The 24,244-nt window shown below is 42.3% G+C and overlaps 1 protein-coding gene and 1 long non-coding RNA gene across 4 annotated transcripts in view; one reads left to right on the forward strand and one right to left on the reverse strand.

Moving 5' to 3' along the window:
• Positions 1–7,436, reverse strand: part of LOC308475889 — a 32,212-nt gene extending 24,776 nt beyond the window's left edge. The window contains exon 1 of the long non-coding RNA XR_013985485.1: positions 7,037–7,436. This is a non-coding gene — a long non-coding RNA (uncharacterized lncRNA). The remainder of the gene's footprint in view (positions 1–7,036) is intronic.
• NPAS2 (neuronal PAS domain protein 2) overlaps positions 1–24,244 on the forward strand; it is a 99,375-nt gene that overhangs the window by 34,773 nt on the left and 40,358 nt on the right. For 2 of the 3 annotated variants that reach the window (XM_081002989.1, XM_081002990.1), the window contains exon 1: positions 7,657–8,250. The exons of the other annotated variant lie outside the window; for it this stretch is intronic. In XM_081002989.1, the coding sequence (XP_080859115.1) occupies positions 7,937–8,250 (314 nt within the window). In that variant the 5' untranslated portion in view covers positions 7,657–7,936. Of the gene's footprint in view, positions 1–7,656; positions 8,251–24,244 lie in introns of those variants that run through there. 3 annotated transcript variants of the gene reach the window in all.

Consider the following 24,244-nt stretch of genomic DNA (forward strand, 5'->3'; position numbering starts at 1 on the left):
AGAGTTCAACCCTTTCCACACCTGTTGTGGTCCTTATGAAAACCAGCCCTTTGAAATTGCTATTTGCATTGGTAGGAAATCCAAATATTAACAGGGGGGGGGCTCTCTCCAAAGCAAATTAGGAATTGATCTCAGAAGAGCAATAGTTCTTAGGACTGTAGCATGGGAGGAAATGGTTAAATTGCCTCTCCATGCCTGCTGTGTCCTTCATAAATACAGTGGTACCTTGGGTTAAGAACTTAATTCATTCTGGAGGTCCGTTCTTAACCTGAAACTGTTCTTAACCTGAAGCACCACTTTAGCTAATGGGGCCTCCTGCTGCCGCCGCGCCGCTGCTGCACGATTTCTGTTCTCATACTGAAGCAAAGTTCTTAACCCAAGGTAATATTTCAGGGTTAGTGGAGTCTGTAACCTGAAGCGTATGTAACCCGAGGTACCACTGTATCCTTCTTGCTGATGCTGTCTGCACATACATGAAAACTTCAATGCCAAGACACATTTAATGACACATCTAGACACGATAATCATAGAATTGTAGAGCTGCAAGGGACCCCGAGGTTAATCTAGTCCAATCCCCAGCAAAAAGAGCTATTTTTACAATGCAAACCCACATCCCATCAGCAGAATGTGCAATGTCCAGTGCAATGTTCTGCCCGCTTTTGTCTCTTGCATGCAGCCCTCTGGCTGAAAAAAGTTCACTACCCCTAATCTAAGCATGCATTCATTGGAATAAAACTTCAGCTCAGCGTGTCTTTTCTTCACAGTCTTCTTTGCATCTTAAAGAAAAAAACCTCATTCTGAGACCTTACCTAATCTGCAGGAAGACCTGCTACTGTGTGGTGCAGTGTCTGATCAAAGCTGAATAAGATTTAGGGGAATTCACAATGGGTAGAGATCCTCATTGCACCACCTGTTTGAAGTTCCCGTCTTTTGTTACCTGTTGAAGACACAGCATCTCTTCCAGGAACAAAGAGATGGCGAGCCTACATTATGCTCAGCACCTGACAAATGTAGATTTCAATGGAGCTTCCTTTGAAATGGTAATAGCAGCTTCAGAAAGTGGGGTCAGGAGCACTGGCAGGGAGAAAAAAACCAACGAAACGTTTATTTTTCAATCCCATCCCACGGTTCTAAGGCTTTTGCACTGTTGCTTTTTTACGTACTCAGAAACATGCATGCTCCTTGCATCATAGACAGTTTGGGCCCTCTCCTCCAGTGAAGCTTTCTCTCAACAAGCAAGCCTTGGACATTTGCCAGATTTCAAAATCTAGTGAATATTTTGTACACTTCTGTCCCGTTTGTGGTTAAACATTTGCACGAACTCGAGCATGAACAGGAACATGGCAGTGTGAGCTGCACCTGCCTTCTTCCTCCTCCTGTAGTGTATCATTCAAGAATCAGAACACACAACAGTTCTGTGCTGAAAACACACTGTACCCTGCAGTTCAAGTGCTTGAGATGTCCTTTTGTTTAAAAAGCAATTGAACAAGAACACTTGCTATACATAGATCTGGATGATTGTTTGGGCCATTCAAGCCTTGAATGTCAAGTGGCAATATCGGGGAAGATAGATCCCTTGTCCTATGAAAAACTAAAAACCAAAATGTATACTGTGAATCTCTTGATGCCTGTAAGAGCAGGGCTGTTTCATATTAATTTACTTAACAAATGCTTTGTTCTACACGCCATAATTAAGAGTTACAAATTCACAAAGGAGCCAAGGCTGAATTCAAGGGGAAAGCACTTCCACTGATCTTTACAGAGCTAGAAAACAGGGTAGTCGTCGTCCCGCCACAGCTGAATCTTCTCTCTATGTAAGGTTTTTTGAGTGCAGCGCAGAAGGTTATGTTAACTGATTTGCCCACTAAAGAAGGGGCTCAATGTACATATTGTAACATTTAGATTTAAATTGAAATCAGGTGGTATATAAGTGGTGTGAAATATATATATATATATATATATTAGTGTTACTTATGGAGAGGCTCTAGAAAAGTGGTGGATCATCTGTGCGCCTCCAGACATTGCTGACTGCAACTGCCATTATCCCTGACCACTGGCTGGGACTTATGGTAGTTGAAATCCAACGTATGAAGGGCTACAAGTTAGTCACCCATGATGGGTGGCGCTGTGATCTAAACCCATTGAGCTTCTTGGGCTTGCCGATTGTAAGGTCGGCAGTTCTAATCCGCACGGCGGGGTGAGCTTCCAGTTGCTCTGTTCCAGTTTCTGCCCACCTAGCAGTTTGAAAGCATACCAGTGCAAGTAGATAAATAGGTGTGGCAGGAAGGTAAATGGCGTTCCTGTGCGCTCTGGTTTCCGTCACGGTGTTCCGTTGCACCAGAAGCAGTTTAGTCAGGCTGGCAACATGACCCAGAAAGCTGTCTATGGACAAACGCCGGCTCCCTCAGCCTAAAAAGCAAGATGAGTGCCACACCCCACAGTCACGTTTGACTGAACTTAACCGTCCAGTAGTTCTTTACCTTTATCTAGATAAGAGCCTCCCAATGGTAAGTGTTCCATGGCAACTTAAATGCATTGTTACAGCCATGCCATCCCACAGCAAGCACAACTGGTTACTGGGATGGAATGATTATCTTGTTTTAAGCAGGTTGGATTGTGCTGATTCAGCGATATGTGAGTTGCTACACAAAGTATTCCTTTTATCTATTGGGGGGATAAATCAGTCAAAAATATTCTGCCACCTCCTCCCTACCATCCAACTGTTGAACAGGGAAGACAAAGTTCCGCTCTTTCAGATTTTATATCTCTGAATTGGGGAGAAAGGAAAATCATAAACCCTAGTATATGATATCTAAAATAGCATAATGGCTTAAAAGACTGAACTTTCAGCAAGAAAGTCCCTAGCACGCATGAATGCCCCCTAGTGCCCTCCATCACTTTCTGAACTCCAAGAAGCTTTTGTATTGCTGTTTCCTTAAAATGTGGATTTTTATTTTATTTTTTATTTTGGCAACAAAGCTCTTTAATCCACATGAATTGCGTAAACCTATATTTCCAGTATGCGACTGAATCCCTCCCACAAAACACAAGCAGTCTGGGGGGAGCCCAAGTTAAACAAAGGTGTGGCATTTCACAAGTGCAGCTTTATATTGTCAAGTATGTGAAGCCTTATTCTAGAAGGCAGGGACAACAATGCAGAGACTCTTTCATTATGAGTATTTGATCTCCCCAAATGAGACTAGAATTACCAGTTAGGTAGGTTAACTTGTTCTTGATTTGAATGGCAGGGTGCCCTAGGCTGTGTTCAGCATGCAACAAAGAGCATCTTCTGTACCGGCCAACTTTGGAAAAGAAAAAAGATTGGTTCTAATATAGGTTCTTCCCACTGATAATGGAGTGCTTGATCTCTGATTTCAGAAAAGCTAATAATAACATGGCACCTTTTGTGTATTTATATCATGTTGCTAAACGTAAGGTAAAAGATGTGTTATAATGTCATTATTATAACAGAATCCCCTTTTTAGCTTGTAATTGATTTTCTGATTAATTAACTGGGAGACAATGAGCAAGATGATCGTGTTAAAAACACATTATCTCAAGCTTAAAGGGAGAAAATGCTTGCTCCTCTAACATTAAAAAACCCCCAAAAAGACACCTTCTTATTTTTTTAACTGGTAACTCCACTGGCCTTCATAAAGTAGGCTGCCTCAACATAACTCATCTCCCTGGAGGCAAATCTGTGTCTTGTTTTTGACAGCCTCACTAGTGCTTTTTGTGCTTGCAAAACAGACTTAGCAAAGCTGAAAAGGCATTTGAGCTTTTGTTTGTCTCTAGCCCAGCAAATTACCTAGACATCTCAGGTTCTGTCAGATTGGTCTCATTTGTCTACAGTGCTATCCTGGTAGAGAAAACCCTGGTTGTGTAGCTGTTTGCTGTTGTGATGAGCTGTGCCAGCTCAGATCCCAAGTCACTATATCATCTGTGCATCTGTGTTCATACACAGGCCCAGGTTTAGGAATACAGCTTAACTTCCAGCTGAGTCCCGGCAGAGCTGGGGTGAGGGGCTTACGCCCCAAGCATATCTCCAGTTCAGTTGGGGTGAACGATTTATGCCAGTGTAGCTTTGGCTAAGTCAGGAAAGCCAAAAATCAGACAAATCCAAACTCTTTTATCCTAGTGGGTTTGGTTTACTCTGTTATCTGTTGATCTGCCCATTTTTGCCTCTGGATCTGGCTAGTTTTGCCTGTGAATAGTACTCCATACACTTTTGCGACCAAACTTGACACAATAGGAATAAATTACATTTTATTTGTTGTGCAACACATGGAAAATTTCATCAGGCACCACACAAAAAGTTTTATTCCACTCCTGTTTAACCTCATGCTTTATACCCTCAGGCATTTATTTTAGTGTGCCAAAGGATAATTTAATCATTGTTTGTAATTTCCAATAAAGGAAAAAAAAAGTTGAGCCACAGCCAAATGAAGAAAGGAGATTTGTGTTTGTGTTTTGTGGGTTTAATCTGATTCTGATTACAGTCAGCATTCTAAAAGCAAGGGTTAAAAAAAAAACACTTCACAGTGGTGAACAGCAACTTTTGAACTGGTGAAAGAAATAATTAAACATCATTAACTAAACAATGTGTACAAAACAACCCACCCACTTAGGTTGTAAGCCTAAAATGATACAGCTTCTACTAAATTTATTTGTATCATATATTAGTTTCCAAAAGGAGTGTTGGACACAATAATGCAGGTGATAAATATATCAACTGCCCTATTTGCCCCACAAAATAGGTTTGGGAGTGTGGCATCATATAACCTTATGCTTTGAGTAGCACCAAGTCGTTTTCTGCCTTGTCATGGCTCCTACTGGAATAAACAGCAACACCCCATCCATTAACTTCAGTTGAGGCATGTTTCGAAAAGGAGGCTCCATTTCTGAACAAATGGCTTCTTGAATTGTGTCAGTAATCCTATACACACTTACTTGGGAGAAAGTCCCATTGGAATAAATCCCTGCTGGACATGGACCTGGTCTAGTTTGCCACTATGCCCTTCCCCGTGGAGCCATGTATATGGTGGCAATGGTATTATAGCTGCAGATATGTTAACAACAGCCTGCTGTTCAGAGTAATTGCAAAATGAACACCACACCATAAGTGCCACCTGTTTGCATGTCCAGATTTCCTTTCATGTCAGGAGTGCATGCAGGAGCCAGGCCCTGTGACCAGTAAGGCTTTGCAGGACTGGGGCCTTCCTAAGTTTGTTCTGGAGAGGCAAGGTGCGGCTGCACAGGTGAGGCCGCTTGGTAACTCACTGCACCTGGTGGCAAGAGCCGGGAAGGGATATAAGGTCAGCATTTCCCTTCAGCTCTTTGCCACAGAAGTACGTTTCCTGCCTTGCTGCGTTTGGCTTCCTGCTTTCTGATCCAGGGACCTTGGCTTCTGGACTCTTGTTCCTGCTCCCACCCCGCCATCCTGCCCCTGGTCCTGACATCCTCAGCTGGGACTACGATCGCCTGTAGACCAGACCATGACATTTCATTGACTGCCTGTATGTTTGTCAAGCATCTAATAAAAATAAGAACAATCAGAACTGAACTGGGTTTGTGGCTACAGGTGATATGGGTAAACATCAGTCTGCCTACTAATTTATAGTTCACACTAATCCATGGGCTTGGAGATAACACCTCCAGCTGGATAGATGCTACACCTGGTGGAACTCTTATCTCATATACTAGGACTTGTCCTATTATAGTTCTATTGTGGTGAAATATAGGGCAGAATTATATTAATTTTTATTTAGGCTTCAGATTTTCATCTCTTAACTTAATTTGAAGACACAGGGTGGAATTGTGTTGAGCTATGTTGATTGTTCCGTCAAGGCAAGCTTCTCAGATGGAACTTTCCACGCCTCCGTCTATGCGCTGTTCTGGGGCTTCTCCCAACCACTGCTCTGAACCAATTTGTGGGGTGCAAGCGGAGAGAAAGGGGAAAGCCCCATTGCACAAATGGAACTCCCTGTGCAGGGTTTCCACTGACAAGACTTGAGTTGAATCTCAACTAACTTTTACTCAGTCTATCCCTATAGAAACTAATGGCTCTATGACTAGCTTAGGTCCATTGAAGACAACCCATATAACTATCTATGTGAGGGAGGTTACATCATGTCTCATTCAAGCTCCCTTAATAGCTAAATATCTTACTGTCCAATATTGGAAGGCCTGACGCCAGCACTTATCAAAACTTGGTCAACGGACCTTCAGGACTGGAAGTCAAAGATCAAATCCTGCAATACTGAATGGGTGTGATGCCAGCACTGAATCCAGTGGGTCATGCTGAGAATAGACTCATTGGACTTAAGTCCATTGATGGTTTGAGCATGACTAAGACTTGATGCAATCTACAACGAACAAATCTTTTCCCATAAGGAAAAAGAAGCACACTTATTGCTTGTGTGCTTAGGGGGGATATTTGCCATCTAAAATTAGATATAGTGCAGCTTGAGGTTTTGGTCACTTACGTTAGAGAATTGATGCACAGGGACTTATTAAAATATAAGTCAATCAAAACTTAGACACCACAAATTTGAAATATGAGTTTGGGAATCCTTTGATTTTTTTTTTTAATGCATGAACATTCAAAATCTAAAACAGAAGCATCCACACAGGCATACTTGACATCCAAGTATGTTTCATTTAACCTGCATTAGCCGGTTCAGGTGTGTCCAGGGTTGTACTAGCCATTCATAGGCTTTCATGAAAAAAAGCTTATACAGTCTTTCAGCAAGTGTTAACTTCAGATATCTAAACACATTTAAGCAATCTCCTGAAACAGATGTTATGGCATCAGGTGGCAGTGGCTGGTTGCCGAGCACCCAAACAGCAGAAGTGAGAAAGCACCGTACTGTGCAGCACACGGCCAGGATTAAGAATGCTTTATGCAATGGCCAGTATACTTATCTGATCCTCAATATTCGCGTCGTGCAGTCAGTCTATTTAACTATATAGAGAGACGGAGATATATGCTACACACACGCGCAAGTTCTAGTTTGTTATAGAAACGACAACCTACCTTCCCTCCGATCTCACACTAAGGGTCAAATTCTTTTTTCCTTTTAGGTCCTCCCATGTCTCCTCCTCTTCCTCCCAGACTCGGGTGGGGGTGGGGGCAGGTCACGTATAATGTTTGCTAAAATATGTAGGTCAGTGGAACATTTCCTGCACTTGTGCAAAAACAAGAGGAGGGACCGCTTTTTCCTCTCCCCCCCCCCCCAGCTTTCTCTCTCTCTCTCTCTCTCTCTTTCCCTACCCCCCCTCCAAAAATCTAAGCCCACCCACTTTTTCCGAAAGTGGGGGAGGAAGGCTGGGTGCGAGGACGGGAGGCGGCGATCCGAGAGTCCCATTCCACCTCCCTGACCCATTTCGCAGCTTGGCTCGGAGCTGCTGCTGCTCACCGGCGACTCCCGCTCTCCTTTTGCTAAAGAGCCTGGTTTATTTGTCTCTCTCCAACAGCAGCAGCAGGGACCTCCCCTGCTCCCCGCCCTACTAAATCGGGAAGCACACGCTTCCTACTCTCACTGGAGACGCCGGCGAGGGAGCGCGAGCAGGGCTCCCCCGATGGTCTGAGGGGCGCCGGAAGCCGCCGAGCGGCACCCCAGCGACTCGCTCCCCCTCTCGGCTGAGAGCGGGCGCGGATGAGGCGCTGCTGGGGAGGATGCCCCGCTCTTGCCCCCGGGGCAGCAACTTCCCGCCTAGGGAGCCCTTGCTGGAGCCGGCGCGCTCGCAACTTCATGCCCCGAGAGAAGCCCGCGCTAGCAGCAGCTACCCAGGCGCCCTCAGTCTGCGTCTCCCTCCTCTGGAGGCTCCCGGCCGCTTTCGCGCCTTTGCCGAGCCGCTTTTCCCGCCAGTCTCGAGGCTGGGCCGGCGCTGAGGGGGAAGCGGGAGCCCGCCATGCGGAGTCTCCCCTCACACCATGAGATACAGCCGGCGGAGGTGCCACAACAGCAGAGACACCGCCGCTAGCAGCAGCAGCAGCCCCGGTCGAGAAGCGGAGCCGCAGCCGCCTTCTCCCGCCGCTTTGGCGTGCGCCACGGAGACTTGGTCCGGAGACCTCTGGCACGAGTGGAAGAGCAGCAGCGGCGACGGCCCCGGGGAAAGTGGCCGCCGTAGCAAGCTCTGCAGCGGCGCACAGGTCGCCACCGCGGACAGCAGCAGCTGCAGCAGCAGCAGCAGCATCTGGCGCGTGCTGGCGGCGCGCGCCCACCGCTCCCAGTACAGGCACTTCAGGTAAGCCCAAGCAGGTGGCGCCTGACACAGTGACACAGATAAACAGCAAGAGCAGCGGGTCACTCCGGCCGCCTCTTCGCGCGGCGAGCGTTGGGGGGCGCCCTCCCTTTCTTTGGGGGGGGGCGCGCGCGCACAGGTGGCGGCAGCTCAAGTTAGGTGCAAGGGCGAGGGAGGAGCTGGCCTGGCAACTTGGCTCCTCCGCCGCGCGCCGAAATCGAGGGTCGTGCATGAGAAAGACACACATACACAGAGAACAGCACCTTAAAGCTGATAAAGATGCTTCGCCAAGTCAATGGTACAGGCAAATTGATGATGATAATTCTTGAGGGGTGCTGAGTCAGGCTAATTTTCACCAGAGGCTGTGAATTTGGTTGTGGTTTTTTCCTGGCAGCTGCAGTTCAGATGTAATTCCCACGTTGGCCAGAACACACTTTGTATTAAATACAACTCTTTTTTAAAAAAAAATAAAAATACCGTAAATTGTATGAATAGCATTCAAATGGGTACACTGCACTAGATGATCCTCATGGTCCCTCCCAATTCTACAGATCTATGTTCCACAAACAACGCAGTGAGGCTGAGAGTTGATTTTAAAATGCAGTTGTGAAAATGGCCTGAGGCTGTGAGGGTTAATTTTGTGCGTGATGGTCTTTTAAAAATAACACATCAGTGTAAGTTTTTAAGAAAGATCATCATAATACATACATACAGTGGTACCTCGGGTTACATACGCTTCAGGTTACATACGTTTCAGGTTACAGACTCCGCTAACCCAGAAATATTACCTCAGGTTAAGAACTTTGCTTCAGGATGAGAACAGAAATCATGCTCCGGCGGCACAGCAGCAGCAGGAGGCCCCTTAGCTAAAGTGATGCTTTAGGTTAAGAACAGTTTCAGGTTAAGAACAGACCTCCAGAACGAATTAAGTACGTAACCAGAGGTACCACTGTATGTATATATCTTTTTGTGTTTCCCATATATTATCTCGGCAGTCCTAACAGCAGTACTGGAAGGTAGGCCAATACTGGTGTATCATGTTATCAGTGGAAGCCTGAGACATGACCACTCAGTGATGCCACTCAGTGAGTCTGTGGCAGAGATTACAGTTGAGGGAAAAACGTCTTGGTTCCTAATTCTTAGCTCTCATCGTACATTGACTCCTTGGAAGCTAAATAGTGCTTGGATCGTGGGTGGTGCTGTGGTCTAAACCACTGAGCCGCTTGGGCTTGCTGATCAGAAGGTTAGCGGTTCAAATCAGGGTGAGCTCCCGTTTCTCTGTCCCAGCTCCTGCCAACCTAGCAGTTCGAAAGCACACCAGTGAGAGTAGATAAATAGATACCGCTGCGTTGGGAAGGTAAACGGCATTTCTGAGCACTCTGGTTTCCGTCATGGTGTTCCGTTGCACCAGTAGCAGTTTAGTCATGCTGGCCACATGACCTGGAAAGCTGTCTACGGACAAACACCGGCTCCCTTGGCCTGAAAGGGACATGAGCGCCCAAACCCATAGTCGCCTTTGACTGGACTTAACGGTCCAGGGGTCCTTTACCTTTACCTTACTGCTTGGATCTATGACTGGCTCTGGAAATGGTGTGTTCTAAATAAAGGCTGTCTGTTTCATTTTGGCCTAGGCCTGTGTAATTGTTCTGAAAGAATATATGTTAACATTGTTTCAGGGGGTTCATATTAAGGAATAAGGATTAATCCTTTCCAAAAGCAAATGGATCTCTGTTACTAAGAGACAATCCTGCATCGCAGCAATGGATTTGGCCGAATTATGTTATTGTCCCATTGTGTTTCTTTGTATGATGATCAGCTCAGGCATTTTCAGATATGTGTGGTAAAACCATCTCCAACCATACCTTATAGAGGACACCTAAAACATCCAGCTGTTGGGGATGGGGCTTGAAATGTGAGTTGCATTGACTTTGCATTACATTTACCAATGACAGTTTATTTGATATTCTAGAAATGCATTTTGGGTGTTGTAGATACTGAGAATTCTTTATTTCCAAAAACAACATTTCTGAAAGGACGGTGCACATGCAATCTCTAGTTACTTGCTTATACTATGACAGTATGCAACTTTGCATTTTGTTGCATTTGCCTCTAACAGGGAAGGCTATTTTTTTTTTATAAGCACACCTGTCAATAAAATGATTCAGTTTATCAGTTACTCCGCCATTAAAGCAAAAACAAAACAAAACCATCTTCATGTATTTTCAGCTTACGGTTGCTATAGCTTCTGGGCTACTTTGGTTATGCTGGAATAGCCAACAGGTGAAGTGCTTACGTTCTCCTCACTTCAGAAGCTTTTATATAAATTGCTGTCATCAAGCAGAAACTGTGGGTCAGAGACAGAGGCTGTAGTCACAGAGAGGTTAAATACTCAGGCAGGGCAAGGCTGGGTGGGTGTGAGGCAACGATTGTAAAAACGTCTTACAATATACTTTACAGTACTGTAAAGTATGTTATATGATATTTGTATAAGATAATGCTTAATAAGTTTTCCTTTAAAATTCATGAATTCATGCTGATATTTATTATATTGTTACATTGTAGGTAAGTCCACAGATATTACTAGTTTTTATTACAGTGTTAGATTGTCTTGTCTATACGTATCTACATCCTTAGTGGCCCAAGAAAAACAAACAAATGTTTCTAAAGGTTCCCATATGGAGGTGGGAAATAGCTGCAGACCATGAATAATTGAAAATAAATCCTGTCTATGTTTGGGATCACTGTGCCAAAGTTAAAGAAGCATTACAGTATTACAGTGGTCTGGAGTTTTCTGTATGTTTTGTCGAAAAGGGGGAAAATATAACAGTTTTTTTGCAGTTCTCATATGTGTAACGTGCCTTTGAAAGGTGCACATATTTGGGTTTTTAAAGAAGTTCAGTTTGACAGAGCAATTGCAAAAGTCCTCTGTAACAGCTCGGTCTGAAAATATGCAGGATGCTTATTATTTACACTGTGAACAGCTGTCAAATCCTTTTTTGTGAGCTTTAAAGAAAATCATGTCCTCCTTCATATAATGTGTGTGGAAGACAAAACGTAGCATGAACAGTTCTGTCTGCGATGCTTAAATCAATTCAGGCTCTGAAATTATTATTTTTAAACATTTTGTAACAAGAGGAGTTAGACTCTAGATGTGTATTTTGCTGCATGAAGAGGGAAATAATTTAAATGACTTTTAAAAAGATAGTTAGAAATGTCTTCTATGCGCTAGCTCATTGTAAATAGAACAGGTAGGGAAAAAATTCTGCCTTCAGCACATATTCTGTGTAATATAACACTTGTTTGTACTCTCACGTTTATTAAGGGCAGAGTTTACAGAGAGATCTGTGGTTCTTTGAAGTTCTGTGCCACGCTAGATAGAATAATTATGCTTTAAAATGTATTTTATACACTGTTAGGCTCTATACACATGTAGGCTTCGAAATGTTCAGGGGTCATCTTTTGTAAATAGCAGTTTGCAGTTGTTTATACCTTCACGCAGCAAGAGGCAACTACTATCTATGCAAAGGGTATTCTCTATTCCTCTCTCAACAATTAGTGTTCCCACAGGTCTTCCCCACAAAAAAATAAAATATAAAAAATTCTCACCATCTTTAGAAAAAAGAGTCTGGAAACCTATGTGCTGAGTGATATACTGATGTACTTATGTATTGGTATATAGAAGTGACAAAGTTACTACTGTACTGATTCCCATTTTTAACTATTTCATTCATAAACAAGTTAAGTATGGCGAAGGAGAGTGGCACAGTGCTGCAACATCTGTAGAACTACCTCAATTGGAGGTGATTGGAGAAAGCGCTCTCTGTGTACGCAGAGCTTGGGCTTGGGTTTAGCTGGCTTAGCTGAAACCAGTTCAGCCAAGACCAGGGTGTTCCAGGGGTCTGGTGGGATGGGACAGTGGGACACTTGCCACTACTCTGTGTTCAGCTCAGTCACATAATCTAGCGGCCCTATTTTAAAGGCTTGTTTCCCCCCTGCCAGGCTCAGGTCAGCTCAGTTGGCTGTAGCCCTGTTGCTGAACAGAGTTTAGGGATAGGGCTAGATTATGCTGGCATAATTTAACCCCAGTGTACTGTAACTTGTGCTGGCTTCCTGTAGTTTGAAATGCTCTGCCAATCTGTTCCTTTCCTTACATCTAGTTGCACCTTGGTCAGGGTTGGGAAACCTGCGGTCCTGCAGAAGACTATAGATCCCATCCAGTGATCAAGGATGATGGGATATGTAGTACAACACTCCTGGTCTTGGTGCAGTTTTATTTTGATACATAGTTTTGCATTGTTTGCTATGTCGTTTTACCCCCATAGTTTTTATTTATTTAAAAGGAAATTGATCTGAATAGCATTGTTGTATTTTTATTGTTTTTTCTGTATAAGCTACCTAGAGATTTTTTAATTATTATATAAAGAAGTACAGTGGTACCTCGGGTTACATACGCTTCGGGTTACATATGCTTCAGGTTACAGACTCCGCTAACCCAGAAATAGCGCTTCAGGATGAAAACAGAAATCGTGCTCCGGCAGCGCGGCAGCAGCAGGAGGCCCCATTAGCTAAAGTGGTGCTTCAGGTTAAGAGCAGTTTCAGGTTAGGTACAGACCTCCAGAACGAATTGAGTACTTAACCCGAGGTACCACTATATAATGTTTTATTAAAATAAATAATAAATATTGTTTGCTTTTGCTCTTTGCGTGCAGTACACAATTTGACCATCACGGTCTAAATTCAGCAGAAGTTATGGGCAGAAACAAACTTGGTGAGAGTGCCTTAGAGGAACATGATTGCTTGTCTAATGTTACTGTTTTGGAAGAGCTAAGAGTTTCAAGTAGAGAATAACGAGCTAGCCAGTGACCTTGAGGTTCCTTGCTGCATCACACAATGACCTGGTTTGCACGCCTGCGTTTGGATTACATGACACGCCAGATTCCGGCTTAATTCCTGGAATGAGTGGGGAAGGAATGGAATAAGGGCTTTCCAAGTAGCATGCACTAGTATGATGCATGTTCACTTTAAACCACAGATTGCTTTTTAAGTATGGCTTAATGTGGCATGTGAACAAAGCCGGTTAGATTTCCTGGCATTTCCCTATTTGCTAAAAACATTATTTTACTTAAAACTACGTTGAAGTTAGTTGAAATTTCCTGCTAAAGAGCTGGGAATATTTGGAATTATTTACTCAGCCAAGAGAGTTTTGTTTAGTGAGCAGAAACCTGAACAAGAAGGCTAGTTAACATTTTGTGAAGTAAGTGCAGCAGCTGCAACGTATGTCGGTTCATTGTTGTCATGGTAATACATTCAGTGGCATAGGAAGGGGGGGTGCAGTGGTTATGGACCGCCCCGGGGTCATTACTGGGGTGGTGGTGACAAAATGGCAAAAATATGTGTTGGGGGTTTTTTAATAAAAGACTTGGGCTCATGACACTTTTTTGAAAAAATAACTCCAGCACCCCCCTTCCTACGCCACTGGAAGCTAGGTGAGGCGGAGGGCACTGGGCACCACACGCAGCGTGCCTGAGCCACGTGTCTCTCCTGAGGGGGAGGCGGTGGGCGGACTGCCTGCAAGCTCCGCGCTGCTTTTTTGAGCAGCATGGGGCTTGCGTCGGCCCACTGCCTCAGCGTGCCCTGCCTTGGCTCACCCCGCCCCCATGGGCAGCTTGCCCCGCCCCTGGCAGCAGGACGCATGCGCCGCCCCAGGCACCCGAGCGGCTAGCTACGCTGCTGAATACAGTGGTACCTTGGGTTACAGACGCTTCAGGTTACAGACGCTTCAGGTTACAGACTCTACTAACCCAGAAATAGTACCTTGGGTTAAGAACTTTGCTTCAGGATGAGAACAGAAATCGTGCTCTGGCGGTGCGGTGGCAGCAGGAGGCCCCATTAGCTAAAGTGGTGCTTCAGGTTAAGAACAGTTTCAGGTTAAGAGCGGACCTCCGGAACGAATTAAGTACTTAACCCGAGGTACCACTGTACATTAGTAAAAAAACTGAAGGGGGCAAGAATCTCCCTGTATCCCTGTTCTTTGTAAAAGGAAAAGTTTTACCTTGGATCTAAAACGGAATAACAGATACGTACTTAGTTCGTTTCGTGTCTGCATAGAAACACACTTGAGCTGTTCATTTTTAAGCTGCTTTAAGTATTATATAAATAAATATGCAAATGAAGGGCCAGTTTCTGTGTAATGCTGAGTCATGTTTCTTTTGTGATGTATTACAAAAAACCATCTGCACAGGCTGCTTGGAAGGATCTGTATTTCGTCGGGAGTAGGTGGGGATTTTTTAATAGGGCTGAGCTAAAAAGTAAACTTTTTTTAGTTCAGAAGAAGGGGGGATGGGCTTTTGTGGGAGACTGCAAGATTTTACAAAAGGCCATCCCTCTGCTCACCTTTTTGTTTATGATCTTAGCAATGGAATTGACCTTGCTGCACACTGCTGCTTGACTAGTCTGATGGGTTTAATTCTTCCATATCCATTTCCATTTAGAAATAAATATATTATAGATCACATTCCCACTTCTGTATATACAATTATATGATGAGTAATTTAAATTAAGAAAAGTAGATATATTTTCATAATTGGACCTTTTATATCCTTAGAGGTTAATAGTAGTTGCTCCTCGAATAGGAGTGCGTTTCTATAGACGAGCATTAACAATATTTCTTCCTTGAAAGTGTTGAAGTTACAGAGGTCTAATGCTTTCCGTTTTCATAATTACTTCTTTAACAAATTCATGTCAGTCTTATGAAAATTCATAGTGTAGAGTTCATGGATAAGCTGCAATGATATATCTCAATAATGTTCATCCGAAAACCATCAAGATAATAATTCCCACTCGCAGAATAAAGAGCTCTTAACCCAGCTCCTCTCAGCAGCCAGAAGCATCCTAGCTAGACAATGGAGAGACTTGTCAGGAGTAAACATGGACCACTGGTATCAAATTGTGTGTGAAACAACCTTACTGGAAAAGCTAACCAATAGACTGAAGCTGGAATGGGAACAAATAGAAGAGGACACCTTCACTCCGATATGGCTCCCCTTTTATCGCATACACAGCCCAACAAGACAACAAGAATCCACCCACAGCATACAAATCAATATGGCTAACTTGACTCCCTCCCCAATCTCACTGCAGCCAACTAAAGACAACCAACCATGCCCTAGACCCCCAACCTCTCTCACTACCAAGGAAATATAACAAGCGAATAGAAAGAGAACCTACCCAAGTGATGCTGACACAAAACCCCACACATACACTAAAAGAACATAAGTTTTACCACTCTACCCCCTACCCCCCTCTTTTCTTCCCCAACCTTATAGATACTACAGTGGTACCTTGGGTTACATACGCTTCAGGTTATAGACTCTACTAACCCAGAAATAGTACCTTGGGTTAAGAACTTTGCTTCAGGATGAGAACAGAAATCGTGTGGCGGTGGCACAGCAGCAGCGGAAGGCCCCATTAGCTAAAGTGGTGCTTCAGGTTAAGAACAGTTTCAGGTTAAGAACGGACCTCCAGAACGAATTAAGTTCTTAACCCGAGGTACCACTGTATGTCTCACAACAAATGTAATTGCTCTGTAGAAAACACAATCTGAAAAAAGAGGCAATGCATAAATGGGAATGTGATCTATAATATATATTCAGTGGTACTTCGGGTTAAGTACTTAATTTGTTCCGGAGGTGCGTTCTTAACCTGAAGCACCACTTTAGCTAATGGGGCCTCCCGCTGCTGCTGCGGCACGATTTCTGCTCTCATCCTGAAGCAAAGTTCTTAACCCGAGGTAATATTTCTGGGTTAGCGGAGTCTGTAACCTGAAGCGTATGTAACCCAAGGTACCACTGTATATAAAACTATGTGCTAGTTTAAAACTAAAAGACATTCCCAGTTACAATCTTTTACCTACTTACCTGGGAGTATGCCCCATTGAGCTCAGTGGGGCTTAGTTATGAGTAGACATGTACTGTAAAAGTTAAAGTACAATGACAAATGTGTGTCCCTATACAGGATATTTATTTAGCTTGCCCTTATAATATTTATTAGAGGGCAAACTGTGAAAAGAAACACCCTATTCTTACTGTTCACCCTAGAGAGCATTTATTTGAACCGCTTGGTGATAGCTGTGGATTTTGCTGCATATTAATAAATAAAGTGGCAGAAAACCTGGGCAATTTTTCTTTGCTGGATAAATTTTATTACTTTTTCAAGGCAATTGTAACCTGAGGTAGTGGTTCCATGGTCGATCTGTTAGCAAACCCTAAGCCCTGTTTTCTGCCGGAGCATTTTCCCCTTCCATGGTTTCCCCTGGCTGGGAATCAACAACACCAGCTCTAGGGCTGGTATAATTCAGGGTCATTGGAGGAACATGTCTGGGCAACGAGGTGGCAGATCCATAGCCTTCCTCTGACACGCCTCCAGCACGCTGAATCCCAGTGGGTGGGTGACCAGTCTGCACATGCTTTTAACACAAGATATGATTGTTCAGAATCCCCTGCCATGTGTTTTGCAAGCCATTTTTAAAATTCGTTTGTAGCTGTCTTTCTGTCAAGAAAAATGCTGTCAACAAAAGTTCACTCTCTGATGGTTTGAGATTTGAGCTGCAATCCAACACCCCAGCCGGGCAGCAGTGGGACCACCGTGGCCTCATCCAGAGTCCTGTTGCTCATGCTGGCTAGAGCACAAGGCGGAAAGCAGGGAAATTGCTGTGCCAGCCTGCAGTTAGTCTGCTAATTGGGCCTGATCTTGTTGCATGAGAGCAGTGGGGCTGTCCTGGCATCCAGTGGATTCTGGGCTGGCTCAGCCCCTCCTGACCCCAGAATGCCCTGTTTGAAAGCTTACTGTGGGCTGCCACCAACAGGGACCCTCGCCAGCAGCATTTTATACGTAGGTAGTATGGGGGGTGCGAATATTAGGTCAGAATACATAGTCTTTCTGAAGGCTGCCAGATATGGATACCATATTCATGATTGCCACCTGTTGTGAGACTCATGGTTCTTTTCTGTAAACTCAATCCTGCAAGTAGATTAAGTATTTGGATATAAACATGTCCCATGTGTTTTTCTGTACCTGGGATAATAACTTCAGAGCAAATCAGTCTGTAATTCTGACAGTAATTCTGAGGATAATAGGGAAGCATCCCAAAGGAGAAGAACACACCACAGGAATTCCCGATATGATTTTTAAGGAACCTTAATTACTGTCTGTTGTTATCTTGACAGATGATCTCTTCGTAGTAATAAAAATACTTCTGAGTATCTTCAGAAACATTGCAAAATTAAAGAATGTTAGAGTGATGTTGGACTGAAAATAAGCGGTTTCTAGCTGTACAGGTTAAGGTTAATAACAGACTAAGACTAAAGACTAGGATTAAAGACGTTTAATGAAATGGAAATTTGACAATTAAGAGGTAAAATTTTAATGTTACATTACATTACATTAAGACTAAAGATTAGGTTTAAAGAAGTTGAAGTTATATATTTCAATATTATATTAAAATTAAAGATTGGGATTAAAAAAATGGAAAAGAAATTGCTGGACAAACAATTTGGATTGGAATACAAAAGGGGGAGGTATGAGGAAGTCCAGAAAATAAGTTAATTTAAAAACGGAAATGGAAAAGAGATATTGTTTTTAATTGTTATGTTTTTTTTTAATGTTGATTCTTGTTTTTTGTGTTTTTTTTATTTTCTCTTTGAGATTTGTATTGTGTATTTGTGTATCTTTTTTGATGTTTTTCTTTTCTTTCTTTGTTGTTTAATTTTTGATTGAAACTTTAATAAAAATTATTTAAAAAAAACAACAACTTCTGAGTTGTAGGGAAAACCACTTCTTCCATTGAACCTGACGTTTTTCTACAAAAATATTAGTTTTGGCAATGCCTCTGCACTATTTCATACTTTATTCGGGGCTCTCTGCTTTGGGACATAGACCTGAACTAAAACTAAAAATAGGGTGGTTAAAAGGGTGGTTTATAATAATAAAAGAACCTTCCAAACATCCAAAATCTTATTAATCTACAAAACAATAGTTGGGCCTCAATTTTTGTTCATTTGGAGTTTGGCCCAATTATGAAGTTGAAAATTAATTAGATATTTCACAAGTGAACACAGAGCAAAACCCAGAGATTTGTATAGCTATATAAAGCCAATTTTGTGGTAGACACAATAACCTTTTCCTCCACAGTGATGACACCAACCCGTCTCTGAGAAAACAAATGCTTCCTTATGCTGCTGTATGCAACCCAGTCGGATGGGTATGGTACAAATAAATAATAATAATAATTAGTAGTAAGTGAGATAAGTTTGAGAGAATAGGGAAACATTGCAGGTCTGATAGAACGGCTCTTACAAATTTATTTTCTGCTGCTGTTTACAGACAAATAAGGAATAAATATACTATACTTAAGAGTCTCATCATCCCATTTGATCCTGGCAGATAATGTGGTTCCACTAAAGCAGGTCACTGCACATTCTCACTCGCAGTTACTTTGGGACAATGCAAACTTACTGTTGCATGAAAAAGTGCATTGCTGAATATGGCATCTAGAAGATGATATATGTCATTGTGGCAACTTTTATTATGCCTACTTTAGTACACAGCTTTATTTGTTTGTTTTAAAGGCACTTACGTGGAACCATAAGGCGTTGCCTTGATGGCCTTAGTTCACACATTTCAGCAGTTTGTGAGAGAATATCTAGGGCAGAACTTTCGTGTTATTTTTCTAGGTGTAGACAAGGTTGAACCTATCACCCTGAATGAGCCAGTACTGCTGTTATTCATGTGCCCCCCTCTTCTTATCTGCCTTTTGCAGAAGAGTTTTGCGAAGAATTAGGGTGATATCCAGTTCAGTCACACTCAGAGCAGACCAACTGAAATTAATGGACTTCAGCCAGTTATGCCCGTTGCTTTCAATGGGTCTACTCCTGAGTATGCTTTTTGTCTTGTGTCTTTTACACTTTAAGCCTGTGGACATGAACTGTCTTGCTTTTAATCTGTGTACAGCATTTAGTAATTGTTAGTGCTGGATAAAATCCTAATGTCTAATAATTTAGATTAGAATTAGGGATAGAGGAATCTGCAAATTTCGGTCTCTCTCTCGAACTTCTCATTTGTCTAATCTTGAGTTCGGTTCCTACATCAGTTTGCACTTTGAAAAAAGTCCTCATGAAAATTAGTCAGCAGTTTCATATTCTTCTTCCTGTAATGTACAAGTTTTTGTTTGAAATTCTGCTTAAGATACACATTTTTGCATGCATTTCCCCCCCAACCTGAACTTTTGTATATTATTTTCATTAATACATGCATTGGTTTTCCTGTGCTATATGCATTCTGGTTGGAAAACCATATGGCAACATTTGTAGAAGTGTGACTTTTGAGACAGCTACATTTTGGTTTTTGTATTCTTACAAGCGTTGAAACAATTTTCTTCCCATTCCTACTTGAAATCAGTACAGTGATTAAAAATATTTACAAGTTTAAGAAGGGTGTAATGTGAGACATAGTTGCCAAATATTTGTTTCATCATAAACTGAGGGGGTGTGTGTGAGTTTTTAAATTTGCAACCTCAGGATTACTCTTTTGTCTTCAACCTTTGTGGGACTACATGATAACATGACTCACCTTCTTTGGCCTTCCACACAGCCACAAAACTTACACGCCTCAGTTTTTATTTCTCATTTGGTCACATAAACACCATCAGCACTATGTTGCAATTCCAAACAAGCCATTGGTATGCTTGGTTGCAGAGGGATGATATTTCTGTAGTCAGAGCTCAGTAGACAAATTACGTAATGAATGACGGGAGAACTGGAACAGCTACTAAACCACCTGTACACATTCTTTCTAGGAGAAGAGAAATCTTTCTCATTCTATCAGCAAAAAACATGGAATGATATGCACATTCCATGACATTACTGGCATGTCTACAAACACAGGTCATTTCCTTTCTGCAGTGTTTGTTTATAGACTCATAATGACTATCCCAGTTATCTATCAAATGAAATGCATGTCACAACATATCTTGCATTACCTTGAGATAATCAGTATCTCCAGCTGTGTCAGGAGTTTGATGGCATGCTTACAATATGCAAGTGTGAAGTGCTTTGCTACCAAAAGTTACAGGTATGCGCTTTCAGAAATTACATGTTTTTAATACTTACTTTAATGCTTGTATGTTATTGTATTGCAGTTTGCATTTCATAGAATTCAAATTGTAATGCAATATAAATCATGAAATAAGCAACTGAAATGCGGTTAAAAATAAATCCACAAGAGATGCCATGAACAGTGTTTGAAATTCCCCAGGCACATTTTGCTACTAGCGCGGGTCCAATTGTGACCACGTTGAGATTTCTTGGTGCCAAGGTTGGCAACCACAGTTTAAAAAACTCTGCCTTTAGTCCATAATGAATACCATTTCCACTGTGTGTGTTTCTCCTTCTTGCATACTGGGACAAATGAATTGTTGTAAGAGCAAGTTGCAGACAAGCAATGTAGCCTAAGTCAGCCCTGTACAGGACCCAGTTTGGCCCACAAGACAGTTTTCTGCAAACCATGCCCACTTGCCCACCTGTCCTCATATGTGACTTAAGGAATTTATGAAGGTGGAACATGAATATAACAGGAAATGGGATCAATAGGTAGATGTTATACTCTACTGGCTTGTTTGACATTAGAAATATACAGAGAAGAGACAATGAGATCGCTTATATCAGCCTGAAAGGAGAGAAGAAGGAGTGATACAGCAAAAAGTTTGAAGTAACTCATAGGCACCTTCATCATGTGAGAGAGATTCAGGCTAGGGTTTTGCCTTCTGGAATATAGCTATTTTGTATGCAGTCAAGACTTCCATTGTCCTCTCTCATAGTTTTTGTTATCAGTTCAGTTCATTACAACTGCATCATCAATAAACTCTTTCTTAGTTTTCCACAATTGCTTCCCACCCTCCGTGTTTTGTAGCCATTGGATGGGATCAACTAGTCAATATTGGGAGTTCTCCTGGTTCCTTCTAGAAGTGATGATCAGATTGGTAGAGGCCTGGGTGGAGCTTGCTTTTGTCTCAGATCAAGAAGGGTCAGAGGGCAGATGCCTAAAGAGAGGGTGAGTGTTGGTTTGTGGGTGGGGAGGAGGGCCAGTCTAACTCTGGGGTAGTAGATCAGGGGTCAACTAAATCAGGGTTAGCCCTCCAGGTGTTGTTTGACCACAGATCTCATAATCCCTGACCATTGACTACGCTGGATAGGGCTGATGGAGTTGATCCAAATAACCGTTCCACGTCACTGATACTTCTCCAGGTATTATTACTACTCTCAATGTTTTCCCCTGATGGAGATATGGCAGTTGTTTACTAGTGCAAGGTGTTTTTTGGTAGTGGCATCCAGTTATTCATTGCCCTCTGAAGAAAACTGCCTGCTGACTGCTCAGATGTTCTTTCGGTGCCAGGCAAGCACGTTTTTATTTCCCCAGGCATTTCAACTCTTCCTGAACCCTTACGAAACCTGCTTTTGCTCGTATGCTTCCCCAGTCTTTGATCTGGAGCTTAATTTTAAGCATGTATCACATTGTATTATATTATTCATTTTACTGTTTTCATCCTCTAAGCCTTCCTGAGAACAACTATAACAGTTATAGGGTGGCACATAAATAAATCTCTCTTCTCTTTTCTTCTCCTTTTCATAATCCAAACTTCATATTCACTTTTCTTTTTGCAGTATAGTCAGACCTTACGTTGCATCTACAGAACTACAGAACTAGCTCCCACAGTCTGTATTATATCTACAAATCATCACTACTGTACTGATGATTCAGAAAGTGTACAGAAATCTACAGGGCAGTTGTGGGAGTTATTCATGTCATGTCAACTGCTTTCAGCTTCAAGCAGTTATTTTAAGACGGGTGCCCTTTGTATGTACAAAGTGCCACATTATAATTTTATTAACCTAGCAACAGAAGTTAATATCAATCCACAACCCACTGGCAATCTCTCTTGCATTGTTATGCACCAGAGTTAATTGAAACAAAAGCACCTAACTGTGCCTTTTCATATTTTTGTACAGGTTTTTAAGAGGACTCTAAAAATCACTTCCCGTTTTTATTCTGCTGCTCGCTACCAAATTGCCAGCCACCATTTTCCAGTACATGAAATGCATTACTGTTGGGTGTAAACTTTCAGCCAAACCCCTCTTGGGCGATTTACAGTGTGGCATTTGTTCTAGAAACCAAGAACCCAGCAGCACCCAATTATGAAAATCAAACAGGGATAAGATAGGGCAAAGACAGATGTAAAATTAAGGAGAGAGCGGGAGAGCTCACAGCAGTTTCTTCAGCGTAACCACCTTCTGCTCCATTTCACAATTAAAATGGGAGGCATACCTATCAGTGAACCTAGTGCTGTTATAGCTATCAGCCATGCCCTTCTCCCATGCTTCAAGTGGGTTACTGCTTTTTTGCATATTTTTTTTAAGCACCGCAAGTACTTTTATTTATTCATTTGTAGATTTCTTTTTTTAGGGAAATGGGAAACCTTTTTCTTAAAAAAAATGCAAAACTATTCTGGGGATTTATGATGAGTTATTTTGGTGAAATCACGGCTGCTAGCCAATTAGCTCCATCCACAGCCAGCTCCTGCTGCAAACTTGAAGAACCATTTAAAATTTACTTTATTTGAGGAAAGGTTTGTTTTTTAATTGAGCACAATGAGTTCATTTCCAAATTGGCTCTACTGCTCTCAAAATGTTGTGACTGTTTGTGCATGAATAGGTGGCAAAACGAAGGTTTTGTCAATGTATTGGAGATTGTTTGAATCTATTATACTTGGGCTCAGTAGCGTAAATTACCTGACTAATCCAGATGGTCTTGCCTAGGGCTGCAGAATAGTTTAGTTCAGGTATCTGAGTCCCCATTTTTATTTAACTAAATAATGGTGGCTTCCAGCATGGGGATGTTCCTCTTTGGCTCTGCATCCAGTGTGTTTCCACTACTGCTTTGGGAAGCGGTGTACACACAACATTAGTCACAATCCATACCTATTCTGTTTCTATGCTGTAGTTTGATATGAAATACTGTGTTTTGATGCAAACACCCCCCCCAAACCAGTTTCAAACCGAACAGAGAAAAATAAAAATCTAGCTGTGTTTTAAGCAGGTAATGTGTAGACAGCCTTGGAAAATAGCCATGTATTAAGCAGGGTTGTTCTCTTGAATTTGGTCATGGTTATTCCGTCATGCCCAGAAAATGCTGTAATCCTAACACGTGGTTGATCCCATGCCCACGATTCAGTTTATTTGGGTTTGCTTCTTTCATAAGGTAGGGCAGAATGAAAGGATAAGCACTGTTTTGCCAACAAGTGGAGCTCCAGAAGACATGGAAAGTCCTCCCATTTCTCAACCTTTTACCAAACTTTGCCCGTAAAATTTCCTCAGCGGTTATGTAGCACATGCTTGTTTTTATTTGTTTATTTTAAATCAGAACACCAGGTGCCACTTGAATTACAAGCTCATGAATGTATGGAGCGCATGCAACCTTTATCAAACCTTCTGTGACGTATCTTTGTATGGTCTTTCAGTTAACTGCAGTCAGCTGAGAAAGAGAGAGATGACTGTGAGCAGACCATTACAATCGCATCATCAATTTATCACATGGAACAGTGTTGCCGAAGTGACCTACTTTTTCCTGTTTTGCGTTCAGAAGGCTAATCCTGTTTACCATTGCTGGGAGGAGGGAACGGGCACACACCAAAGAGTTCTTTTGAGTTGTGCAGATGGCAGTCTTCACCGATGAATGTTCGTTTAAATTTGTTCTTTTTTCCCTATACCGTATGTAAAGTTTAGCGCAGAGGGTTATCTTGGACGGCTGAAGCAACCCATTTGTACAGGGCTTGTTTGCAACAGAAGTATCTGTTCATAGATTTAGCACTATAACTTTATTTGAGAGAGAGTTCCCAAAACTATTGGGAGGAAGGTGTAAGTAAGCAGACAATCAGACTTCTTCTTGT

This window comes from Podarcis pityusensis, assembly GCF_964106645.2.
Source record: "Podarcis pityusensis genome assembly, chromosome: 4".
Taxonomy (NCBI): Eukaryota; Metazoa; Chordata; class Lepidosauria; order Squamata; family Lacertidae; genus Podarcis; species Podarcis pityusensis.